The sequence below is a fragment of the Sinocyclocheilus rhinocerous genome, unplaced genomic scaffold, assembly GCF_001515625.1.
Source record: "Sinocyclocheilus rhinocerous isolate Xijiao unplaced genomic scaffold, SAMN03320098_v1.1 scaffold397, whole genome shotgun sequence".
Classification (NCBI taxonomy): domain Eukaryota; kingdom Metazoa; phylum Chordata; class Actinopteri; order Cypriniformes; family Cyprinidae; genus Sinocyclocheilus; species Sinocyclocheilus rhinocerous.
In genome coordinates, this window is record NW_015663491.1 from 895239 (window position 1) to 920846 (window position 25608).

Below are 25608 nucleotides of genomic sequence, written 5' to 3' on the forward strand. Positions count from 1 at the left end.
TATATTATTCTTATCTTTTTTATTGTCTCACATATTTGTTATTTAATCCACACATATTTCACTTACTTTGGCTGAGTCTGATACATTGTCCCAGTATGGAAGAGGGAATTCTAACTGTCCCAGCAGTATCTGGTCAAACAGAGCTTCTTGATCATCAGTGCTCCTGAAATAAAGAGTGCAACTTCAGATATGCATCAACAGGGGGAGCGGAGCTCGTGTCATTGCGATCATTGATAGTACAACAAATAGCCACAGGGTGGCGCAGTAACATCTTACATAACCTTACAGCTTTGATTACATTACTCAAAGCTGCACTACATACACAGCTAGAATGTATTTAAGAATGAATCTTTGACATGTGGACCATTTTTCTACTGGATAAATTAATCGTTTTGATGGTAATTACAGGATTTTTAAAACTACTTTGAAAAGCAATATGCAAAAAGCTAAAAAAAAAAAGATCCTCTCATATTAGCCATATTTTGTCATACCCACTGAACTTACCCACGAAATGGAGGAAAGCCACAGAGAAGAATATATGTGATGACTCCAGCGGCCCAAATATCTACCTTAAGGCCATACCTAACAGCAAACAAAAGGTGTTGTTTTAGTATTATTGGTCTTATTAGATTTTATCTTTAAACTCATTGATTTTATATGATCATAACAAATCACAGCACTATGCTTAACATCACACGAGTCCATGAAAAAAAAAAATCACAGATTCAATGACCCAGATTTGTGCGAACGTGTTAAAATATTCACCCGGTCTCTGCGATAATCTCTGGTGCTACATATGTGGGTGTTCCACAGACAGTGTACAGAGGTCCATCTACCACGGTGGCCAAGCCAAAGTCACCCAGCTTCAGGGATGTGCTTCCATCTTGATGCTCATACACCTGTGAACCAAAGCCAAGAACAACATTAGACCAAAAACAACCTAGTCTCTTCAAAGCAATCTATGAAAATGACATATCCGGCTCTCAATTCCCAAGGTGAACATGTGCGGATCAGTGTCAAAAATATGCACTGGCTTCAAATAAACAGATATCTGTGCATTTAATGTCTTTAACCTGAAATCCAATGATGCTAAAAAGAAACAGGAGCATAAGCTTGGCTGGCTTTGTGTTTGGCGTTATATAATATATAAAGTGATGTGTTTTGAAAAAGCCTCATTCTGCACTGCAAGGTGCATTTGACATGCATGCTTCCAGCCACAAGCGATTATCTTTGACACGCAGAAAGCGAGCAAGCGCATATGTGAGCCAGACACGGTTTCTTCTAGCTCACTGGAGTGCGTTTGAGAAACAGACGGTTTTATTCACTGTTAGCAGGTCACATTTTCAATTATAAGATCTGCAGCATTTCTAGACAAATCCCCCAGCTCATAAACAGGGCTTCATAAACAACATTTCCGTCTTGAATCAGCAGAGGAAGGGGCCATTGATTCATAAATGATGTCTGGTAAAAGGTTCATACGAGAGCAGCCTTCGAGAACAGTACAGTCTGTGAACTGTCAATGTGTGAGTCACATCTCAGTTCTTCCGCTGCAGAAGTGATATCACACATATACAGTCAGTCAGTAGGTGGCTGGTCTAGACTCAGTCAAAGAGCTCGCAGCAATCATCTCTCTTTCTCCAAACACACTTATGTAGTTCTAGCCCACAAGACCTATGAGTTTCATCCGTTCCTCTCCTCGGCACGTACACACAGGAACACATGGTTGTGGAGACTGGTGATCAAACAGCGCCACTTTAGGATGTGATAACTGTTGCGCTTGTACCTGTGACATGTGTCAGACATGTCAGGATGACTTGCGTTTTGGAAAAGAAGGAAGGATGGCGGTGTTGATATCTTACCAAAAGGTTCTCTGGCTTGATGTCCCTGTGGACGATGTTAAGGCTGTGTAAGTATTTGATAGCATTGGCCAGGTTGTACAGCATGCCACTGGCATCCCGCTCAGTGTATCTGTTTGTAGAGGTAATGGCATCAAAAAGATCTCCTCCCTAAAAATAAGAACAAACATGACAAATTACAAAAAAAAAAAAAAGGACAGATTCAAAATAAGTAAAGAAACAAATTAAATACTACTATAGTATGTCTATTTAACAGTAGCATTGGAGTACGAAATGTAATTATTGTCTTCACTGTATAAATTAAATTTAAATTGATTCTTTTTAAAGCTACTAAAGTTGTTCAGCCAAGAGCACGAAGTGGTATTATTTTTTCTGTTGTTGTTTAACAACAGGTATATTAGGCAGCTGTCACTTTATGACCTAATGCATGGATCCAATATACTGACTAGGTTTACATGGACATCAATAATCTAATTATTTACCTTATTCTTAATAAGACAATATTATTTCCGCCCAGCTTTAGTCTGAGGTATCTTTGACATCTACTGCTAGGTGTGTGAATGGAATGGTTACATTGTTGCATTTTGCTTCCAAGCAAGGTGGTATTTGCATGTACACAAACTGATCGACATCACAAGAGTTTTCTTGAGGTCAAGTTGTTTATACAAAGCAGGCAGAAAGTTTATGGTGGCCTGGTTTGCTGTTCACATGGTAGAAATCCCCTCAAAGAGTCGAGTAAGTGGAACAGCAGCTTAAAATAACGTTCAGTTCAACAGAGCCAGCACAACTGCACAGGGCGGCCATTACAAGGACCCACCAAGAGCTAAAATTCATCTGGATCTCTACAAGATGTATAAACCAGCTGTGACTGGATTTTTGTGAATCTTTCTGTCTATTGATCTGTATTTGTTTTCACCTTAGGTTTGAACAGGTGCATTAAAATGACAGCTTGCTGTAGTACACACCTTAACTAGCTCCATGACCAGGTAGAGTTCACTGTAAGTGTCCATTTCCTCAATCAGCAACACAATGTTTGGGTGTTTCACTCTTCTGAGGATAGCCACCTCATTCTGGATCATATGCTCCTGTGCAGGAGAAAGAGATTCAGAATAAAAATATATTGTACAAATTGCCACAAGCATTTTATTGGCAATATCATAATGCTTCCATCTCACCTTTCCTCTGCATTTGCCTTTGTTGATGATCTTCAGAGCGTACGCCCTGCCAGTCGAGTGCTCTACACACTCATGGACCACCGCAAAGTTCCCATCTCCGATCATTCGGCCCACTTTGTACCGATCTGAAATGGAGCTCGGGACTGTGGGTATCGGCGTCTCCTCCAAGGGCTCAGCTGCAGACGGTAAGGAAGAAAATTAGAGCAAGACTGAGTGGGCCTCATTCAGAATTGTTTTTATGACTGAAATCTCTGTAGGCAGTGGAGAAATTTGATTCTCAACCAACATTCCTAGTCTGAGAATCTCTTTGAATGCAGCTCAGAGAACAAGACGATAACCCTGCATTCAGTTCACACCTCATGGATTCTTTCATTAGTGCATTACAGTCAGCTACAGCGTGTACACTGAAGTGGAAATGATTGTATAATGAACATCTACGCAAAGCCTTCAAATGAAGCGTTTGTTGTTGACCTCCACAGCATAATTATAGTATAAAAAAATACTATAATAGTATATGAATAATACAAAAATAAGACTGTCTAAACCAGCCTAAAGTGTTCGATTTCTTACCATCACTTACGGGCCCTTCCTCCTCATCCATACTGCAGACTTTGGTAGAGGCCACAGACAGAGAGGAACCGCTGTGCTGGGATCCCTGTGAGGAAGAAAAATCTAATTAAACCAGAAACGACTACATAGCAGTACATGGCCAGTGTGTATGAGAAATATAACTCCAAAAACCACCGACAACCAACCACCTAACTTCAAATATACAGACACAGTGAAGCAGCTCACTGGGGTATTCCGTCTTTCTACCTGTGCTGGATATCCTCAAGCTGCCCCGTGTTACTATTCCCATCAGGACGGTCGGCACGCTCGGGACACAATCCTCATTCTCACTTTTAAACACAGCACAGTGTTAGGATAAAACCAGTTATCGGTGTTTCTCTGCTGGTTGCCATGGCAGCAGCAAGTGTGAGCGAAGTTACTGGCTGTGCTGTAAATTGGTTTTTGCTCCTGGTTGCTGGCAGTCAGGGTGCAGGGACCCTTTCAGGTCTGTGCGGAGAGTAATTGGAATGATGTCTCCGGGAGCACTGCGCTGTCCCGGAGCTCGAATGGATTTGATTGGACGGTAGTGGCGTGCGACGACGGCCCCGGACGCACCTCAGAGGAGCTGCTAATGGCGAGAACGAAGCACAAATCTACTGAGACGAAACAGTGGATGGGTCACGGAGGGTCAGCACACCTACATGCACTGTTTGATAATGGCAGTTTGAGTGGATGCATATGAGACGGCCAAGGTAGAGTTGTTTAAGTGTCATCAGAAACAGTTTTGACTCGAGAGTGTGTGTGTGTTTCCGCATCCTTTTTCTATTTCATTCAGATCACAGTTTGTCCTGGCGCTATCAAAACTCTTGTTACCATGGAAACTGTTGGAGTGTACTAATAATATTTTCCCTCTGCCAGACAGGAAGCAGCCAGAGACGAGCCCATATAAGGCATCTTCCTGTTTCCTGGCTGAATGCTAGGTCAAATCACTCCAAACAGGCTGGATTTCTGTGCTTTTTCTTAGGACCGGAAAGAAACAGAATAAACCATGTGGTAAGTATTTGCCTCTCCACTGATCAATCATGTTAAATCCATGTGTTCACATGCAAATGTAAGTACTCAGTTGCATAACAGTCTGTGCAATTATGATGCTGATAACGCAAATTTACCTCAGTGATCCCTAATGTAGTGTTGCAGGAACACTCTATCAAATCATCCTTTAAAAATAAAACAATTAACAGGCTCAGTATCAATAACAATGCCGCATTATTGCATTTTAAGGTCACTCTTGTCATTTTGTTGCAGAATAATTGCATAATGGCTCGAATGACTGATTTAATGTCTGAGATGATTTTGTTTTGTGGAGATGCGGATGCTGTGGGGAAATTTAATCCAGTGGCCAGACAGGATCCCGCTGTTCTCATCAGGATCGCTGCTACTCTTTTTGGGAATAGCTGTAGAGATGCTAGACCTCTTAGCTGCAACTCCATTAAGACCAATGTGAGAAAATCTCACAAGAGTCACTTATAATCATAATAATCTAATTCCGTGACCGGCTGCATTAATTTGTTTTTGAAATGCATGGCCGTCATTAACACAAATGATTGTGCAGTACAAAATAAAATAAAAAAATCTGCAAAGTCTGGGACAAATAAAATGTGATTAAAGGAGCTCTGAGCCAAACTATCCCATATAAACAGAAGAGGACCCAAAAGATTTAGTAAAGAACACCCGGTTGAGTTTGTACTAGATAAAGAGACTGTTTAATGCATTTAGCACCTTCAGTCATACGAGCATGATGGAAACATTTCATGACATGCTTTGTGGCAAACAGACAACGCATTAGACCAGAAAATGACAGTCTTTTCTTTCTACACATAAAAACAACAAAAAATGAGAGATTATGATACAAAACTAATACAAAAACAAAGAAAGCTACATGATTGACAATGGTTTGAAAGCAAAGATATACAGGACAATATAACTGAGCAGAGTCCAAAACAAAAAGGTGAAAACTGCAAAACAATGAAAACCAATGGAACACAAGAGGACTGAAAACTACTGCAGAGAAAGAGAAAGAGAAGTGGTGATCTTTACATGGTATCATACAATATACAAGGTGTCTGTTTTTGAATGAATATGAAGTGAGCAGATAAAGAAATTGCTCACTCAAAAATGAAAAACTCCATGCAAGCACATTTTACAAAATCACTCTTTTTCTGTTTCACAAAAGAATAGGTTTGGAATGACATGAGTGTGAGTAAATTATGACAATTTTCATTTTTAGGTGAACTATCCCTTTATAAGAATGTCATTATTTTGCTCATGACCAATAAACAGAAACACAAGTACATGCGAAAATCCAACTTCCTTTTAAACATCCATGTGTAATGATATCATACTTGGAAGACGCCACCATTCATTTTTAAATCAATGTTCATGGAATGAATGCAAACACAATGTTATTTAAACACCGGACAAGAAAAAATATGGGTGTGAAAACGCCAAAGGAAAATGTGAAGAGCATGCAACCCAACAGACGGTTTGAGGGACATCATTTAATGGAGATGATGAAGAATGTGCTTTTATGCAATTTAAATTAAACTGAACACATCCACAGAATTTACTTTGTCCATCTCAACAACAAATTAAAAGCAGAATGCTACCTCGAATCCAGCTAAAACTCAGGAATTGAACAGGTGCATTTTCAGTTCAATCCTAAACAGCACTCAACTCTTTTAGAGACAGGTGTGATGCTGAGCTTGATGGCTTCACTTTTGATGTTACGCAATACACAAAGCACTCATACTACCTAGTTAACCATCCATAAAAAAATGACTGAAAAAAATTTCATTTAATCTCACAACTATGGTGTTACGATTTAAATTGTAACCTCATTTACCTCGATTCATCCTCGTTTAAGCCAGATTGAGGTGGATTAGCAGACTTGGAAACAAAATCCCTATTTTATGTGTTTTGACACCGATTAAAAATTTATTTGTCGCATAGCATCAAATGAGTATGTGTTCCATATTTTTCCCCAGAGGAACTGAGATCTTGTAGAAAGAAAGAGAGATGATGGAGGGGATATGCCTGAGGACACAGAGGCCACACACACACACATATACACACACACACACACACACGTAGATATTCCCAGCATAGATCCAGCACTCTTGTGTAGCTCGTTTCTAAAAGTGGGTCATGTGTTGAATGTAATCCACAGCCCGGGCTTGAGCGGTAAAGCTAATTAATAATAAATCAGTAGTAATGATCAGTGTTTAATTCATTCATTTGGAAGGAGTGAGGTCATTTAAAACTGCAGTATAAACTATCAGATATGGATATATATATATTACAGCAGTGTGTGATTACAGCAGTACTCCACTAGCAATACATTCCAATGTATTGCTAGCGGAGTACTGCTGTAATCACACACATTAGCAATGTATTAGCGCACACTGCAAACTAATTGAATACCCAAGCCACAAAGCCGCAATAACAACATTCAGAGACTCCTATAAATTCATAAGCCAGATAAAGAAGTGCCTGCTTCTTTGGAAGCATTTGGAGCGAACATTCAATTCTTTTGCATTTGTATCGTATTTATGTAAATGTTTTTTCTCCTTCCTTCTTTCACAGAACTCCACTGGGGAGTTTTCAAAGCCTGACCCACTTATGCAGGAGATGGTTGTAAAGACACTGAGATGCGTCTCTGCTTTGGGCAGATCTGACTGTCCCAAATTCTCATTCTGCAACAGCAATGAGCTGAGAGCAAAGCCATCTGACAGAATCAAACCGCAGAGAGATCATCCAACTTCAAGAGCTCAGGCTGCGGTAAGAGATAAGTGAAAGAATGATGAGAATCTGAGAGTCTTTGCTAGTGGGTGGAGGGCGAACACAAAGTGCACGGCGTCTCTGTCTCTCAGCCGGCACGTCGACCGAATCGCATTTAGAATCATTAAAAGTTTAGCCACTTCTAATGAAATCTGGAACAATTTAGAATATAAAAAGTTGAACATATCTGTACTCTCTCTCAGAGGTGCAGTCAATTACGTTTTGCTTTTAACGTCATATAAAAGCAAAAAAATTTCAGTTGCAGTGCTATTGAAGAAATGCCATATTTGCAGTCAACCATTAATTCAGTCAACCATTAACCAAGAAAAAAATTGCTAGCCATGTGATCTTTACATGGTGGCCCCCACATGGCAAACTATGTAAAATAACTGTTATTATACTAATAGCATTTATCTTGGTTTCAGATATGATTGGATCTTTTTTTTGCAAGAGTGTGCATGATTTAAAACATTTTTCAGGGGTTAACCATAATAGGAGAGCACTTTTAGGAGAAAGGACTAACTAATCAAAAAGGCAGTGAGAACATGTTGAGAACATAAACCAGTTGTTTCACTATGAACTGGTTTAAGGTCAGTAAAGCTCCGGTTGGGTAGTGGCCAACAGTTTCTGATTAATCTATTTTGGGTCAATATCAGCACGTGATTTTGCTGGCTGTAGAACAGCACTTTAACTGCCTGCAGCTGGATTTGATGTGTCCGAAAAAAGGCTAAACATTTTGATCTTTTGGAATGGAGTGCAATATCCTCAGTGACTGAATGCTCTGGTGCATTTTAGTCATGGAGAACTAAGAAAGAGGAATAGACAGACACTCAGAAAGAATGGAAGACAGAGAGACTCTTCACTCTTAAGAGAGAGAGAGAAGCAAGAGTAATCACTGGGGTTTAAGGCTCATATTATAACCTGAGAGAAACTCTGGACTGGGAAGAAGTTTAAACCTCTTTGCATTAGTCTATCAACTGCAGGATTAGAGATAGTTTGACCTGGTCAAAAGCGCACAAACTCCTCCTAATCGTACTCAAACTTTCCTCAGAAACCAAATAGTAATGTGTTTCTTGGAGGGAAAAAAGTGAATAAATAAACACTTCCTGGTGAGTTGCATGCTCCTTCAACAGCATGTATCATGCCATTTCTCTTTCTCAATGCTGTCTCAATCAGGGTCCAAAATTAGCACTGGCCAAGCACCAAATGTGAGTAAAAATTGGTTTTGGTGAGTAAATAAAAAACATTATTCGCTCGTTGGCAGGTAATATTATTAGAAACTGCAGTATAGCACATGATTTATATGTGTAGTCATATCCTCACTGATGTAAGTGATGTGAGCGAATCAATTTAAACCTATACAAACTTTATTAAAAAAAAGTGCATGTCTTCAGATGACTTGTACTTCAGTGAAAAACCTTGGAAAAATCTAGGAGTCTTCAGAACTCAATGTGGTGACACGTGAGAGGAATATTTCTTGCATTACATCATAATATATATATATATATATATATATATATATATATAATATCACAATTTCCTTTGATTTTAGGTGCTATGGAAAATATATCACCTTAAATATGATGCTGCAAGTTACACAACTTCATCAAAATCATGAAAAATACAAAAAATGTGGTATTTATTTTATCAAATTATCGCCATTGGCAGATTAATGGCAAAAATTAATTCTGGACCCCGATTTCATGTAACTTCATGATTGCTGCTCTACTACAAGCAGAAGTCATATTCCATGGCTGACACTAGTGGATTTTCACGCTTAACTCTGATGACAAAACATGAGAGACCAAAAGTTTCCAAATGTAGTGGCCCAGACTAAGGATTGACTGTGGATCTTAGTGCCACTTTGAAGAAGTGGGGAAGTTAAGCTGTGCTGTCAATGATGGCCTTGTCCATTTCCTGAGAACATAGAAGGAGCACGTTATATAGAGCCCGAGTTGGCGAAGGAAGGCAACAGAATGTTCTATCTAAGTGGAGAAGGTCTGGACACTCAAATCACACGATATACTGGATAAACAAAAAATATATATCAAATAAAGGACACTATTTAGCACAACAGAATTGGATTTAGATGATATATGTTATCAAATTAACCAGGTGGACAGTAAAAGATCTGAGGTTTATGTTTAGGCAGGTGTATGAGCTAGTGTATAAACCGTGTGTGTATTAGGGTGATTGTAGAGAGAATGTTGTCTTACCCTGTGTTTCTTCAAGCTCCCTGGGCTGGTGGGAGACGGACTGGGCGATTTTGCAGAATGGGGTGTGGACAGCTGACTGGTCGGGGTCCCATTCACTACAAAGAAAAAGTGGAATAATGTCTGAGTTCACAAAAAAGTGTACAAAGTTTGTGAATGAAGCTCAGCAAATATTTCAAGATCCCCCAGGAGGCTGCCAGTGCTCTTATATTCAAAGAGCAAGCTTTTCAAAAGCCTGTCTGTGAGTAAGAAGAGAAGAAATCGCCCACACAGCTGCTCCTGCTTCCCACACTCGCATCCCTAAACAAATCCTCTTCGGATAGAGCGCCACACACCCAGTGGCACAAATCCCTCCATTTCTACAACCTCACATCTTCCAAGGCCCATCAGTCATGGTAGGACTGCACTACACACCACTGAGAAGATCTGAAACTCTCTGTCAACACCAGGCTGATTCATATTCACAGGCGACTGCCTCTATTTGCTGATACAGATTAGAAATTATCCCTTGACAGTATTACATTTTCTCATATGTTACCAGGACACACAAAAGTGAAACATCCATCGCCAAAACAGTTATTTATACAGAACATCAAAATTTAAATAAGCAGCAAAAACCAGTATTATATTTTTAACTGCACCATATCCATTCTAATTCACTTTTGAAATTGAGTAAAGCAGCAGCTATGAATGGAAAAGTCAAAGTTTGTAGTGAAGTTATAACAGAAATAAACCAATGTGTTTTATGACTGCATTGAATTTGTGTACATAATAGGCTACATAAAATTGTTAGAAATTAAATATGAACTAGGCCAAATTAATTATGTCCAAATTTTGGAGAATTGAACTTAATTACCACAATAATTTAATGCACAGCGTGTTACAACCCATATTCATTTACACAGACTAGTAATAACTAAACTATTTCATTTTGTAGCAGACAAATATGGGAATATCATATCAAAGTTTAAAATACATAGCGCAAAAGAAACTGTTAAAGACATATAAACAAATTGTGTTACAAGTTACACTCCTCGGTCTCTCCTATGAAGATGAACTGAATTAGAAATGAATAACCTACTGATTCACATATGAATACATATTAAATAAAATCCTTCTGGCGTCAATTCCGGCTGAATAATCCTCACTATTAAATTCCGTCCTAAAAAGTAAAAGCCAGCTTCCCGTGTATCCGCAAAAGAGCAGTGAATCCGCCTCTCCTACCTTCGTATTGCAGCATCTTGAGACACAGTGCTATTCCAGGTGGCACAAAGCAGCAGCACTCGCTGAGCGCGGATTCCAATGAATGGAGCAGCGGAGAGCAGAGCGGAGTACAGAACGTGAGCCGCTGCTCGCTCATTGGCTCGCCGTCTGCCTGCGTAGCTGTGACGCGCGGCCGGCCGGCCGGTGCGGTACGGTAGTGGGAGGCGCGGAGGGCTGAGGTAATGGGTGAAACGCTCCGAATCTTCCCATCGACAGACCTTTAATGGCACTCGAACCACGGCCAGATACAAACATAAACACTACCGTATTTTAACATGAGACAGTTATTTCTAAGGTCTCGTAAAAAAATATATTAAATGTCAATTTTACTATATAAATACTAGTGCTGTCAAACGATTAATCGTGATTAATCGCATCCGAAATAAAAGTTTTTGTTTACATTACATATGTGTGTGTACTGTGTATGTTTATTATGTATATATAAATACAAACACATACAGTATATATTTTGAAAATATTTACGTTTATACATTTATATATTCATATTCTTATATTTTATATTATATAGAAATATATTTAATATATAACCATAACATATTTTTTTTTAATATATACATGCACGTGTTTGTATTTATATATACATAATAAATATACACAGTACACATACATATGAAATATATTTAATATATAACCATAACATATTTTTCTTAAATATATACATGCATGTGTTTGTATTTATATATACATAATAAATATACACAGTATACACACATATATTATGTAAACAAAAACTTTTATTTTGGATGCGATTAATCGCGATTAATCATTTGACAGCACTAATAAATACGTGATCTCTAACGTTATCTCAGGTATTTATTTATTCATTAATTCAGTTATGTATTATTTGTTCTAAGGCATTTATTTAATTATTTAGTTATTCATTCATTTATTTGGTTTCTGAATACCACTAGCTTGCAGGTGAACAGTTTTAAAAGCCTATAAAATGCGCTTCTCTATAAAAGCAATTTGTCAACATGACCCTGTGTGGTCTATGCGGTGTTTACAGGAAACAGACAAAGATCAATTATAGCTTTTTAGATGTCAATACTGAACAGCGTTCAGTTTATTATTACTGAACATGATTAAATTTAAATCTAGCTCCCTGCCAATAATAATAATAAAAAAAAGCTAAGTTCAGTTTGGGAGTTTTTGAGTTCACCAAGTTCCCTTTGAAATGCTGTGAGTGCGTGTGTTTGTGTTTTTACAGGTTTTGCTACACTTGTGAGGTCAAAATCTTGAACATTTTCCTCATACATATAGCGAAACGTGTCTAAAATGACATGTGAAGATGTTTGAAGAGGTCTGTCACTATTTAAAAGCCTCAAAATAATCCAAATGATTTTGTTTTAAATATCAAGAGGTTTGCAAGAGGGCCAAATTTTCTGCACCATATGAAAACCACTTAATGTGAGATATCTTCAATAATGTGTGTGTGTGTGTGTGTGTGTCAGACTGGGGGGAAGAAGTACACTCATTAGCACCATCTGTGGTGCTTCATTAATTTGATGCGAGTGATGCTTCACAAACAGACAAATCACTGTTTTATTTTGGGGTTAGTTCTCCAACATGTTCTCAAAGTTCTCCGTCAGAAATGGCAACAAGCTGAGCCACCCCCTCAGACAAGCATCCAAATATCCTTAAACCCTTTTGGGGAGATTACAGAACATCTAAACAAAACCAAAGATACAGAATAGGCTATTCAAAACTGGACTGGGAGCAGCGTCAGAAATTAACTTTTTCATTAAGGGGCAATATTTGCCTCCTGGTTTTGAGGGGCATTTTTACCTTTGCAATAGAAATTTTTATAATTAATTTAAAAAATATATGTTATGTCAACTGTAAAATACTTAAATTTAACCAGATACTTCAATTAATGACAATATTTTAAACTGTTACCAATCAAAATTTGTTTTAGCATCAACAAAAGCCATCTTTACAGTACAAAGGTGGAACATAACATGCATCTGTCATGGCGTTGATGGTTTTTTACACAGTTTAATGCTGCTCATGTACAGTACATTTACACAACAACTACATCATGTAAATAGCCTATAAATTACAAAAATAGGACCCAATGAGAGGGTGAAACTGCAATATCATGATTAAAGAAGTTTTTTTTTTTTTTGGTAGGGGAAAAGCACGTCATATTCCGGCTACAGACAAAACAACCGATCATGAATTTGTTTATTGCTTTTTACAAATTGGAAAATTAAGACTTTACATTGGTTATTTCAATAGCATGAAAAACAAAACCAAGACTTCAGTCTAATTAATGTAAGTTATGCACTTTCACAAGAACTCATGAGCAAATCTACTGTAAATTTAATGCTGCAACCGACACTTTCTATTCAGTTCACATCTGACAAAATTGTGACTGTCATAATAGATCTAGCTTAATTCTGCAGGGGCATTTTTTGCCTCCTTATCTTGAATTTGGGGAGCATTTTTGCCCTAAGCCCTGTTAAGTTTTGACCCTGTTGGGAACTAAGTATAAGTTTTAAAAACAATATTCCTCATATTAATCACACCGTGAATAATAACAGATGATTTTGTGACAAGTGTGAGAAGGTTTGACAGCTCAAACATAAATCTGTTTTCACAGCTGCAGGCCTAATTGAACCAAACCTTAGGCTGAATCTATTCCCCACTCCCTTCACAAATACATAAAATAACATAAACGACTGCAGCTATAGAGTATGTTACAGCACTGCAGGAGACTGCTGGGAGAATGGCCATATTTTATGTATGGGATATGAGTTCAGCATGGTTTATAACACAAATATAATTTTAGACACTAAAATGAGAGAAATGACTCCGAGTTTGCTCTTGTGTAACATGCTCAGCTGTGGGAGGATGGATCCAGTGATGTGACCTCTCTCCTCTCTCTGCTGTTTACTTCTCTCTTTTTCACACCAGGTGCAGTTTGGTCCGCTGTTTGCATCTGACCCTTAGTTCTTAATTCAAAATGAGGATATGATCCAAAAGGGACTGTGAAAGAGGCACAGTGTCCTCCCCTGATATACCCCTGTCCTGATCTAACACTCCCACTACAGCTGAGCAGAAATAACTTCTGTGTGAATATGAATGACTTATGATCCGTCACAGAAGAGATGATTAAGTTTTTAGGGCTGTTAATCGATCAAAGTTTTTATAAATTAAATTCATTACATTTATCAATATGTACAGAAAAAACTCCCCCAAAGACAATTCAAAGAGGAGAAAATCAATGAACAGACATTACCAAAAAATGGCTTTTTAAAGGAATAGTTCACTCAAAAAAGTTGCTGATAATTTACTCACCCTCAGGACATCCAAGATGCAGATGCAGAAGTTTCTTTCACAATGCCATCAATTATCGCATTGCAAAGCAGAAAGCTGCGTGTTTGCAATAAACAAATCCATCATTAAGACATTTTTTATTTCAAATGAGTCCTCTATCCATAATATCGCTTTCTCCAGTTAAAAAGTCATCTCGTCTTCAGGAGTGAAATAGGCACAGATCAAGCACCATTTACAAGCAAATTTAGTCTAAACAGTTCTAAACAAATATGTTGGTGAATTTTGATGTGAGAGGATGGATGGACTCTTTCACTGGAGGAAGCATTATTATGGATTATGGACTCATATTTTGGCCAGAAGCAATGGTTCAAAGTAAAAATGCCTTAATGATGGATTTTTTTCCCACATATAAGCAGATTTTCACATCACAAGACTTTAATTGATGGACTGGAGTCACATGGATTACTTGTGGATTATTGTGATGTTTTTATCAGCTGTTTGGACTCTCACTCTGACGGCACCCATTCACTGCAGAGGATCCACTTATGAGCTATGTAATGCTACATTTTTCCAGATCTGTTGTGGTGAAGAAACAAACCCATCTATAATCTTCGATGGCCTGAGAGGAGTGTAAATTTTCAGTAAATTTTCCATTTTGGGTGAATTATTCCTTTAATAAATTTATTAAATTATAAAATAAATTATAAAATGTTCAAATAATGAGAAATGATAATGGAAACATTAAAAAAATAAAGCTGTAATTACAGGAATTAATTATGTAACGTATATACAGTGCATGGCATAAAAACTAAGAGTTTATATGTTTACACACAAATTACATATAAATACACTTCTGCATTATTAAAATATATGAAGCATCCAAATAGCGATTGTGCCTGTCCTCTGGGGCGCTCAGAGCTCCATTCTGGGAGCAGAGCATCCTGCTCTGAGTACATTCAAGCAAGCACATCTGTCTCACAGTGGATATCATTTTTAATGAAATTTCTATTTACGGTGCATCTATGTGATATGCACGACAGGGTTTCAGAGAGGAGCCAGACAGAGTGGACCAGGATACAGACTTGTATCAGTCTCTGTGCAATTATTTCCATCACTGACAAATAAACACGACTTTTCATACTGTTTTTATTGCAAAGAGTAATACACACAGCTACAGTAGCTGAAAATTATTTTTATGTTACGGCCAATATTACACATCTAAACTGCTTAGATTTTTTCTTTTTAATAGCATTCCCATTGTGGGCTCCTATCTACAATTTACATGCTTTTAGTGAAATCAGAGTTCACATTTTATACTCTTAAAAGTAAAGGTTCTTTATTGGCATTGATCCATAAAGAACCTTTAACATCCAAGAAATATCCTATTGTTCAAAAGGTTGTTTAGAATACTGCTGATATATTGTGCATATAGACAGTGCATTTTGGCCTTGCATATAAGGTCTAAACAACATTTACATTTCATAAGGAAATATTTTTAAGTAAAATAATATTCACTGAGAAAAAAATATGTGAGGGGGGGACTTTATTTTATCCATTAGGAATTGACAGTATTGGAAAAGTGGGTGTTGTTACCCCATAAAATTGATAACATTGACACTAAGCAGCATTTAATTAGAGTACTAACTACTGTGACTAAAAACAATCATTACTGACAACAGAAGCCAGGAAATCTTCTTGTAGTAGTGCATGGTGCTAGTAACACCAAGGTCATGGGTTTAATTCCCGGGGAATGCATAAACTTAAAAAACTTAAATGTGTGCAATGCAGAATGCAATACAAGTCACTTTGGATTAAAAAAAAAGGCCAAAAGTATAGATTTTAAAGGGCTCATTGGATGCCCATTTTCCACAAGTTGATATGATTCTTTAGGGTCTTAATGAAAATTCTGTAACAGTTTGGTTAAAATTTCTCAATGGTAGTGTAAAAAAACACTGTTTTTACCCTGTCAAAAACAGCTCTTTTCAGAGCAAGCTGTTTTCTTACATGCTGCTTTAAATGCAAATGAGCTCTGCTCGCCCCACCCCTCTCTTCCAAGCCGCTCTCTGAGAGACGGTAAACGTTAGCCGCATTCATCGTGAAACTTGCTAACTAGCACGTTATTAGGAAAGGCGATTTGTAAAGATTCATTAAATAACCTTACACACTTCTTCTGGAGGTGAAGCTGGATCACGAATGATTCGCACGAAGATAGACACATTTAGGTAGATCGGGGGGCAACCCTCTACGGACACCTTGGCAATTGAATCGCCATTGGCTAGTACATTTTTTAGTTTACTCAGTGTGCAATTTACACTCTGAGAAAAAAATCCATAGAAAAACAGATAAGGTACTGGTAATTTTCTGCCAGGATATAATCTGTTAAAGGGGTCATATGATGCGATTTCAATTTTTCCTTTCTCTTTGGAGTGTAGTTCAGCTCATGAAAAATGGGGGCAAAAACAAAAGTGTTGCGTTTATAATTTTGTTCAGTGTATTTACCCTCATGTCATTCCAAACCCGTGAGACCTCCGTTCATCTTCGGAATACAAATTAAGATATTTTGATGAAATCCGAGAGCTTTCTGACTCTGCATAAATAGTAACGCAACTGACACATTCAAGGCCCAGAAAGGCAGTAAGGACATCGTTATAGTAGTCCACAAAGGAGAAGTGCTCACTAACACAGATTTAGACAGATTTGTGAACAATATTTGAGAGAAATAGGCCTTTTGTGTACATAGAAAAAGTCTTAGATCTTTGAGTTCAGCTCATGAAAAATGGGGGCAAAAACAAAAGTGTTGCGTTTATAATTTTGTTCAGTGTATTTACCCTCATGTCATTCCAAACCCGTGAGACCTCCGTTCATCTTCGGAATACAAATTAAGATATTTTGATGAAATCCGAGAGCTTTCTGACTCTGCATAAATAGTAACGCAACTGACACATTCAAGGCCCAGAAAGGCAGTAAGGACATCGTTATAATAGTCCATGTGACATCAGTGGTTCAACCATTATTTTATGAAGCTACGAGAATACTGTTTGTGTGCAAAGAAAACAACAATTTCTTCTCTTCCGTGTCAGTCTTCCCTGCACGTAACATTATGGTTGAACAACCATTTCATCGAAAATATCTTAATTTGTGTTCCGAAGATGAACGAAGGTCTTACGGGTTTGGAACGACATGAGGGTGAGTAACTAATGAATTTTCATTTTTGGGTGAACTAACCCTTTAAGTTTACGCACATTTCCTTTAACCATAAAACACCAATGAAAAATCAATACACTATAGTTCGTAAACCCATGACACAGTACATTGGGTCTTATTTTTACCAACTTTTAAAAAAAAATTATCTAAATTAAAGCTTATTAAATAATTCAGGTCACCTTTATTTGCATTGCACTTTATACAATACAGACTGTTTCAAATCAGCTTCCCGGTAATACACAGAAAAATAACAGAATCAATGCTGTAACTTCATCATATATGAGACAAATCTAAATAGCTCTAACAAGACAGCAGTGTCATTATTCAGCTCAAGTCAATTCAGTGTTTGTTCAGTTCAGTTCAATAACGAGTTCAGATTCAACTACACACAGCTCTGCAGAAGACAGTAGTGTTGTTATTCAGCTCGAGACAATTCAGTATCAGTGTCGATGTTGCAAAAACTTTCTCATATCTTGGAACAAAATTAAGTAATATCTTGGAACAAGGTGAAACAAGTTAATACACTAATTAAAAATATAAAAATTACGAATTTTTTTCTTTGGAATAACGTACACAGATGAGTCATACACAATAAGGGGCACGCATTAACAAAAAGCCAGTTTTCCCACAGTAGAGCACATGCTAATAGGTTAATGAGCTGTTTGTGGGTTTGTCAGTAACAAGCTGTGCGACTGGCCAGAATTACACAGTGAGAATAATAACAAGGTCTCTGGATTTGAGTGACAGGAGCAGCTCTGCATTTCCTGAGGACAGTCAGCCAGAGGTGTTTGGAGCTGATTAGAGATTACTCTCTGGTGCTCTAATTAAAGATTACTCTCTGGATAAACTGCTCAGACAAAAATTTAGTCGACTACGAGGCCAAGCTCATCCGTGCAAATTCAAAGGAAAGCTTAACAGAAATTCGTGAGACAAACGACCTAAGATTATAGATCAGAAATCCACTGGAAGGATGCCTTCAGTAAATAGGACAGGCAGAGAACGAGACGCAGTCTGTAATGTCAACGGCACAGATGAGCACCATCTCCGTCGGCCCACACAGCTGTTGATAAATATGACAGAGAGAGGCTGTTTATGTCTGTCTCGCTGTGTCTCCTTTGTTAAAGCACCTCTAAATGTGTTGCCAAGCTCTACACTTGATCGCGCTGCTCAAACTGTGAATAATCCGTAGGATGACATGGGCTTCGCTTTTTTGTCTTGTTAAAAAAACAAAGGGCTTCTCGTAACTGTACACAAACAGTACATCAGTGCCATTTGTGCAGAAATTCATCAGGTAAAGTGCGTTCATGTGTGTTTAAAGGTGTGCAGGCCACTCTCGACCAGAAATCAATGTGCTATACTTAGCCTGACAGGGTGTATTATATAAACAGCTCTTATACAGTGAGCGGCTTCATCAATCGGCTCTCTAAAGTAAGCACAGCTAGACCTTTCTGGAAATCGCTTATCTGATTCATCCCAAGAAATATCGCACATTTGACCTATGCTGTCTGACAGATTACAAGGCAGATGTCTGTTTATCAGCCAGTCTGTTTGATCTTTTCAATGGTATATAAATTGACCACTGGCTTTTCCGGTAGATGTGAATAAAATGGCATTGACTGCAACCCAGAAGAAGCAACAACTAAAACGCAATGTAACAGCTACAAAATTGCAATTGCAATCATATCCGTCCACCGGTTGTGTCTTCCACTACAGGATCCTTTGTTTTGTATACACCTGCCCACACCAGTGTGGGACTTCTAGTAGCGAGAAATAAAGACGATGTAAGGCGTGTGTTTGTATGCTTTAGGTTCAGATGGAGACTAAATTAAATAACTGAAAAGTTTAGTAAGGCAGGGGTTTTTAACCTTTACAGATCCACAAACCCAGGCTCTCAGCCGATCCTGGGACCCCCAGGGAATTAGAATTAGAAAGTTCGATTTTCTCATCCACACTTAATAATAATTTCCATTAAGAACATTAACTGGCATTTCTATTTGAAATAAAAAATATTAATAATTATAAAAAAAAAATAATAATGATATAAAAAACATGACAGATCGTTACATAGAGAGATACCTAAAAATGAATTTTCTATTAACATTTTCTCACCTTCATGTTGTTTCAAACCTGTATGACTTTCTTTCTTCTTTGGAACATTAAAGAAGTTATGTTGAAGAATGTTCCAACTGTTTTTGTTCAATAGAGTGAACAAAACACTGGAGCCCACAGACTTTTGAAAAAAAATAAAAAATCTTTCAACATGCTTCAAAATACTTTTGTGTTCCATAGAAGAAGGAAATTCATACAGGTTTGGAATGGCAACAGTGTAAATGATGACGGAATTTAAATTTTGTGGGGCAATATAACCCTTGAATCCTGAAGCCTGACATATACCCCCGGTTTCACAGACAAGGCTTAAGCCTATAGTCCCAGACTAAAGTGTAAGTCTGAGCTGTTTTAACTGAAAGAAACTTGCACTGACTGATCTTAAAATATATCCGTGCCTTTGTTTTGTCTCAAGATGCACACCAGTAATGTTTTTTCTAAGGCATGTTAATAAAAATTACTTAAATTTCCTAATTGAACAATGTGCCTTTGTTCTCAAGATGCACACCAGTAATGTTTTTTCTAAGGCATGTTAATAAAAATTACTTAAATTTCCTAATTGAACAATGGCCTAATCCTGGCTTAGTCTAAGCCCTGTCTGTGAAACTGTCATAAAGTAATAGTCTGATTTTTTTTTTTAATAATTGTTATAATATTATGATATAGAATAGAATATAAACAGAGGAGCTTTAAAAGGGAAAAACACTCCAATTTTATAGTAAAATTATAAATATGCAATTTGGTGCAGTTGCTGATATTTATCTAGTCAAAAAGTAAAAAATTGCTTGTAATGCAAATCAATGCGTTCTTTATAACAGTATAGCAGACTATCTACATAAAATGCATATAAATGGCAGTTGTCACTCTATACCTCATAATAATATGTCTTTATAAAATTATTTTTAATCATTTTGATTTAAATGCTTAATGTTATATTTAAAGCACTGTGTAGTTTTTATTGTGGGGGCAAAACATATAATGCAATGCAATGCAATGCAACGATGACTGAGCGATGAACATGATACGATGCATCATATTTGTTACTCAATTTTAAAGATTATCAAAGCATCATTTTAAAAAAATTAAGTAAACCTCAGTTGCTTCAATCCAGTAAATGTCCATCTTGAAATATTTCTTACAGTATAACATTTATTATTACATTTACTTTATAAAAATCAGTAAAGGTTTTAGAGCAGAAAGATATGTGTACCACAACTTGTCATGGTTATGTTCTGTTTTGGTTCTGTTTCTGCCTCCACATTTCCCTGAGTCCCCTTGTCTATTAGTTTCCATTGTTTTTTGATTAATTAGCTCGTTAGTCATTATTAGTTTACTCCCTACACCTGTTTTCCCCTCATCAGCTGCATTACTTAAAGTCTTCTTTCTGTTCAGTAGTTTGTCGGTTATTGTTTGATGTTACGACTACCCTGAGCTGTTTCCTTGCCTGAGTTTATGTGGATTATAATATTAAAGACTTTTCGTTGTGGATTTGTGGATATCCTTTGTCTTCTGCGCCTTCATTGGAGAGACTGTAACAGAATAACCGACCCTCAAATTGAGTATCAAAATAGCGGCGTTTTTCTTTTTCTTTTGTTTTTGTTTCTCCCCTCTACCAGAATGGAAATCCCAGCTGTTCTACTCCTGTGCCTGAAGCAACAGGACCATTCGCTGGAGGACCATACCAGGGACTTTTTCGATCTGGCGTGCCTTACGCACTTCTCTGACCGCTCGCTCTGCGTATTCTACATCACTAGCCTGAGCGAGCGGTGTAAGGTACGCCTACCAGCGAACGGTCCAAAGGAGAATTTCGCCGCTTGTGTGGAGTGGGTGCTGGAGAATAATGGACTGTTTTTCTCCGTCTGCCCCACCGAGGACAACTCCAGCCCCACTCCCGAGCCAGAGCCCAGCCAGTCATCACTATCATGCTGCACGGAACGTTCGCCAGAGCCAGCCGCAGAGCCCGAGCCGGCCGCGATTAAAGAGCCAACGGCATTTAAAGCAACAGAGCCAATCATCGCCCCGGAGCTAGGGCTCGAGAGCACGACTGACCAGGTGCGTGAGCCAGCAACACCGTGCGTCATGGGAATAATTGTGGAGATTGAGGGAATGGAGAATAACCCCGCCCACTACTGAGGGTGAGCTGTTACTGGACTCTGAACTATTGAACTGTTTGAGTGAGGTTGAATTCTGGCTTCTCCCTTTCCCGTTGGTCCCGCCCACCTCCCTATTGTCTCCAGAGCCCCTGCTGGTTCCGTCCAGCTCTCCAGAGCCCCTGCTGGTTCCGTCCAGCTCTCCAGATCCCCTGCTGGTTCCGCCCAGCTCTCCTGTATCTCCTAAATTCCCTGTTACTCCTAAGCTCCCACCCAGCCTCCCTCTCCCGCCTCCTCTATGTCTATTAGTTTCCAAGGTTTTTGATTAATTTGCTCGTTAGTCATTATTAATTTACTCCCTTCACCTGTTTTCCTCTCATCAGCTGCATTACTTAAAGTCTTCTTTCTGTTCAGTAGTTTGTCGGTTATTGTTTGTTACGACTACCCTGAGCTGTTTCCTTGCCTGAGTTTATGTGGATTATAATTTTAAAGACTTTTCATTGTGGATTATCCTTCATCTTCTGCGCCTTCATTGGAGAGACTGTAACAACAACCTGAAGGGACATTTTTAGAATTATACTAAAAGGCCTTTTACTTGCTAAAAAGTATCAGTGTAGAGGGATGATTTTCAGCAAATTTTGTTATTCATATTGATAATTTAGAGGCATTTCCATATCAAATATGATAGAATAGACTTTATAAGGTTTAGAAAATTAACTAAAACTGGCACACTATATAATACATAAATAGACAATAGTTATAAGTAGCATTCAAATTCAAGAAAATCCTGTTTTATCCAGCCTATCCTCCCCAGGACGCTTATGGACCCTTGACTGAAAACCCTGGAAACTGTAAGATCAACATAGAAAGTATAATGGCAGTAACTTTTTAATTTCTTGGAACTTTATTTCAAAACCATCATCAATCTTTGCACACTGCAGTGAATTTATCCTAAAACCAGAGTGGGCAAAGAAACCTTTGCAAACATGAGTCAACCTGGCATATTCTCCCTCACCCTGGGGTTTCTTACAGGATTAACGGGCTGAATGGTGAAAATGAATGACTGGCACACCAAGCACTCGAAGCGAAACCGATTCCACGCTTTTATGGTCCACGTCTGCGAGCATCTGCTGAGAAGCAGCCGCCTGACTACAAGTGATGAGCCGCACTCTCCGAGCCTGCTTCCGCTAAGCTTGCCAAACAGGAAGGGACGCCCATATATGGGCAATTCTATTGTCTCCAAGGCACAGTACCCTTAGCCGGCGTCTCCATGACAACCAGATAGAACTCTCAGCCAAACCTCTACTCATAGAGATTCAACTGGTACGATTTAAACCAATCATATAACAGACGACTCAGCTGGAGGAAAAAAATATAAACCACCAGCTTTTAGAAGTCTCTGTCACACATCTTATAGAGGTGAAGACGCAAAGGCGGGCTTTGTGGGGAAACTAGGGCATAACACACAGGGAAAAAAATACATCAAGGAAGTGCTACATGTGTTTTTAGAATTTTTTTTTTAATATTCATAAGAAGACAGACTCAGACAAATCTGTACAGCTAGAATTAAAAATAAAACAAGCAGGTAGTTGATGCACAGTCTGGTTTATAGTACAATGTAGACTCTGGATTTAATCCATACACTACCATAATGCTTATGCCGTTAGTTTTTGCATATGGAGTACCATGTATGGAATATGAGAATGGTCATAATGGCATATATCAAAGCATCATGGTATCACCAATACACACTGGCACAAAAGCAGACCGCATAGTGCCTATAATTCAGATCACACACAACAGTATTCATTGCAAAACAGTTGATGTGGATCTGCAAGACTGAGTCACACTACCCCCCTCCATCTCTCCCTCTCTGTCTCTCTCTCTCTGTCTCTCTCTCATCGCCCCATCTACCGCCCTCCCCCATGCCTCAATATCTTGTATCTCTCGTCTTTGACTCCTCTCCATCAGGATGCGCCCTTGTGAATCAGACAGCTATATCTGAACACAACTGCACCTAGAAGCCAGCAAACACACTCCGCTCCAGGGGTGCACAGGCACCGAGGGGTGCTTTATTGCTCGGAGAACTGTCACACACGCATGACTTCCTATTAGTTTGTTTATTATCTGTTGCGAGAAGTTAATTACCATTTTTTTAAACAAACATTCAGTCAACAGCGAGCGAATGTTTGAGAAGAGGGTTCACGTGTACACAGGAAACTACTCAGAGAAGCATTTGCTGTTGCATAAACACACACATACATGCACATGTGAATGTTACCTGATCCAGAAGGAGACTTGCTGCGTCTGGAAAGGGTGAGACTTCTGGGAGAGCTTCTGTTTAAAGACCCCATCTTTCCATAGGATGTTGATTTCACCACTCGGCACTCTGTCACAAAATCACATTAGATAGATAGTGAGGTCCAAAAGTCTGAGGCACTAATGAAATGACTTCTGTTTGGCAGTTGAAAAATGAATGCATTTCAATTTTCTTTAGAATTTGGTAAACTGCATCTAAACAATGATCGACACTCATAGCACATAGCATGGTAAACATGGAAGCTCAAGTGAGATTTGTTCTATCATGTCACATGAGCTTCCATGTTTACCATATGAGATGCTCTCTATGCATGTATGTGTGTTTACGTGAATAAAAGTCTAAATTAAATCTTTTCATCATATAAAGTGATCTCATCTCTTCACAAGATTTGAATTGAACTGTTTTATTTATATGGATTTATTTTATGATGTCTTTATGACCTTTTTGGATCTTTTAAGCTTTGGTTACCTGAACTTTTAATGGAGGGACAGAAACCTCTCAGGAATCATTAAAGTATCTTAACTTGTTTTTCAAAGACAAAAAAGTCTGGAAGTCTGGAACAAATCTTTCATTTTTGGGTGAACTATCCTGAAAAAGAAAGAAAGAAAAAAAGAAAGAACTGAAGGTTTGGAATGACATGAGGATAAGTAAATAGTGCTTCCATTAAATATGGGTGATTAAATATGGTTCCCTTTCAGTCGGTCACTACGAGTCACGTCGTGACCGACGAATTGGGATCTCGCTTCGAGAGACCAATCTACTTCGAGTGTAACTAAATGAGCCAATGCACATTGGCATGCAATTATTGCATCCAGCTGCCGCTGATCACAGCGTGAGCATAAAAAGGCAGCCGGTGCAATGCATACCAGCTTTTCGCTTCGCAGCCGAGTGACAACATCGTTCTGCTCCAACCAAGTGTCTTCAGTGAGCTACGAGTTCAATGCGCTCTTGGAAGCTTCTGGTGTTGGCGGACGGCGCTTCAGCGGTGGTCGTTCCAGTGTCGAGTGGGTTGCGCACTTCAGGCTGCACTACCCCCGGTTGTGCTGCAAGCGGCCATCTCCCCTGTGTGTCTCAGCACCTAAAAGAGCATTTCAGCATACCAGCGGTATCTTTTGGTGCTCCTCCCAACGACCAGATGTCGATCCCTGCATCGGATGGAGAGCTCTCTGGAGAGGAAGATTCGGCTGCGCTGCCGCCCTCCGGGGCGGTGGCAAGGCCTGAATCAGATCCGGAGATGTCGGCTATGCTTTCCCGGGCTGCCGAAAGGGTAGGGCTCAAGTGGAATCCTCCACCGCTTCCCAGAGATGTCGGCTATGCTTTCCTGGGCCGCCGAAAGGGTAGGGCTCGAGTGGAATCCTCCACTTTGTTGGATGATTGGTTTCTCGGGGTGGCTCGCGCTGGTTCTCAGCGCCTTTCCCAGGCCGCCGAGAGGGTAGGGCTCGAGTGGAAATCTCCAACGCGTCCCGAGCCCTCGAGGCTGGACGATTGGTTTCTTGGGGTGGCTCACGCTGGTTCTCAGCGCCCCGCCTCGGTGCCTTTCTTACCGGAGGTGCATGAGGAGCTCACCAGGACATGGACGGCACCTTTTACTGCCGGAAACGGATCTGCTGGTTCCTCCTCCCTCACCACCCTCAACGGTGGTGCAGCTAGGGGGTATACGGGGGTCCCCCCGGTGGAGCGGTCGGTTGCGATGCA

General features: G+C 39.0%; 1 protein-coding gene across 2 annotated transcripts in view; it reads right to left on the minus strand.

Moving 5' to 3' along the window:
* Positions 1 to 25608, minus strand: part of LOC107728871 (serine/threonine-protein kinase DCLK1-like) — a 53981-nt gene that overhangs the window by 2884 nt on the left and 25489 nt on the right. For both annotated transcript variants that reach the window (XM_016539169.1, XM_016539170.1), the window contains exons 5-13: positions 23875 to 23982; positions 9634 to 9728; positions 3602 to 3686; positions 3032 to 3207; positions 2822 to 2941; positions 1860 to 2006; positions 766 to 899; positions 505 to 582; positions 67 to 163 (exon numbers count right to left, since the gene is read on the minus strand). In XM_016539169.1, coding sequence (XP_016394655.1) covers positions 67 to 163; positions 505 to 582; positions 766 to 899; positions 1860 to 2006; positions 2822 to 2941; positions 3032 to 3207; positions 3602 to 3686; positions 9634 to 9728; positions 23875 to 23982 — 1040 coding nt within the window. The remainder of the gene's footprint in view (positions 1 to 66; positions 164 to 504; positions 583 to 765; positions 900 to 1859; positions 2007 to 2821; positions 2942 to 3031; positions 3208 to 3601; positions 3687 to 9633; positions 9729 to 23874; positions 23983 to 25608) is intronic.